General features: G+C 50.3%; 1 protein-coding gene across 1 annotated transcript in view; it reads right to left on the bottom strand.

Moving 5' to 3' along the window:
* SH3RF2 (SH3 domain containing ring finger 2) overlaps window positions 1-1,470 on the bottom strand; it is a gene marked incomplete at both ends in the record, with an annotated part of 17,991 nt that overhangs the window by 4,193 nt on the left and 12,328 nt on the right. Inside the window, one exon of the mRNA XM_009579429.1 lies at window positions 132-358. Coding sequence (XP_009577724.1) covers window positions 132-358 — 227 coding nt within the window. The remainder of the gene's footprint in view (window positions 1-131; window positions 359-1,470) is intronic.

The raw sequence follows: 1,470 nt of genomic DNA on the forward strand, positions 1-1,470 counted from the left end.
CTTCACGCGTTTTTTTTTTTTTTTTTTTTTTTTTTTTTTTTGTGGCTCCAGTGCTAATTGCAGGCAGCCAGTATGGTTTGGAGGGGATGCGTCTGGCTTCTCCCTCCCAGAGACCCCCGCTAAGCACTTACTCTTCCTCATGCTGCCGCGTCCGCGCCGCAGCGATGCCTGTCCCGAGGCCGCCGCGGCCACGCTCCTCCCGGGTGAGGTGACGGGCACGGGCAGCAGCGCCGGTTTCAAAGGTCTGCTTTGTCTTGGGCCGTTTTCTGAGATGCTCCCTTGAGAGGAGAGTGAGGAGGTCGATAGCGTCCATGAGGCATACAGGGAAGGCATCTTCGAATCGGAGAGATTAGATTTCCTGTTTGAAAAGGAAAAGAAAATAAGCTCAGACTAGACTTGGGGTTTTGTAAGGAAGGCAGGAGTTTGCCCAACAGGGAGCTCAATGGTTTTAATGTGCCTGCACTGCCCCCAAGTCAGGGCTTTGGTGGGAAACACTCTGTACGATACAGTTAGTTCAGGTTTCTGATTCCATTATAATGAAGGCTTTCATCTTTCTGCACCTGCTTTATAAGAAATTATTCCCAAATAGGGTTAGGATTCGTTACAGTAACCCCATGGCATTTCAAAAGGGACCTCCAGACAACAGCCCTCCCTCCGTAATTTGCCCAAACACGCTCCCTCCTACCCCTATCCTACCCCTTCCCTGCACGGGAGCGTGCTGGATGGCACCTTCAGCCGGAGCTGTAAGAGGTACCTCTGGGCGCAGGGGCAGGGCAGGGCAGGTCCGTAAGGACCGGGCAGAGGAAGCATTTGTGCTCCTGTCCTCTGGCTCTAGCTTCCCCTCTGCCGTTTGGACAGCTTTCTGGTGCGCAGCAGCTACTTTGGATTATCCTCCTCCCCTGCCTTCCCCAGAAAAGTCATCTTCATGTTTTCACCTGAAGCCACTAAATTGCCAAAACCCTGTCAACCTTCCCCACCATCAGACTGGCCAAATATCGCTCCAAATTCCTTGAGAGAGTGGGCCACGATGAAGTCCTTTTGTTAACTCCTTAAAGGAAGGAAAAACCACTCCTCTGATTCTTCTTTACTTCTTTGGGGGGGTGGAGGAATGATTTATGGTGTAATAACTGAGCAGTGATTCATCAAACAACTCAGCCATCAATTTATTATGAAGGAATTTCCAAAGGAGGATAGAATAGCAGCTCCAAAACCAGCGCTTATGGTTGAAGCGCTTTATGAAGCTATTTAGGGTGATTGGGCTGTGCTCTTGATTATTTGTTTGCTCTGTTTATCGGTGAGGTGGGGCTGCGGTGTTATCAGAGGCTATATGGTGAAGAAATGAGCTGGAGAGACGAAGACTAATCACCATGTCGGGGAGGGTGCAGGGGGGGCAATGCTGGGATTAAAGCAGCACTGGGACCTCTGGTCTGAACCCAGCGATTTGGCAGAATAAAATACCAGCAGGGAAAG

The sequence above is a fragment of the Fulmarus glacialis genome, unplaced genomic scaffold (assembly GCF_000690835.1).
Source record: "Fulmarus glacialis isolate BGI_N327 unplaced genomic scaffold, ASM69083v1 scaffold33916, whole genome shotgun sequence".
Lineage (NCBI taxonomy): Eukaryota > Metazoa > Chordata > Aves > Procellariiformes > Procellariidae > Fulmarus > Fulmarus glacialis.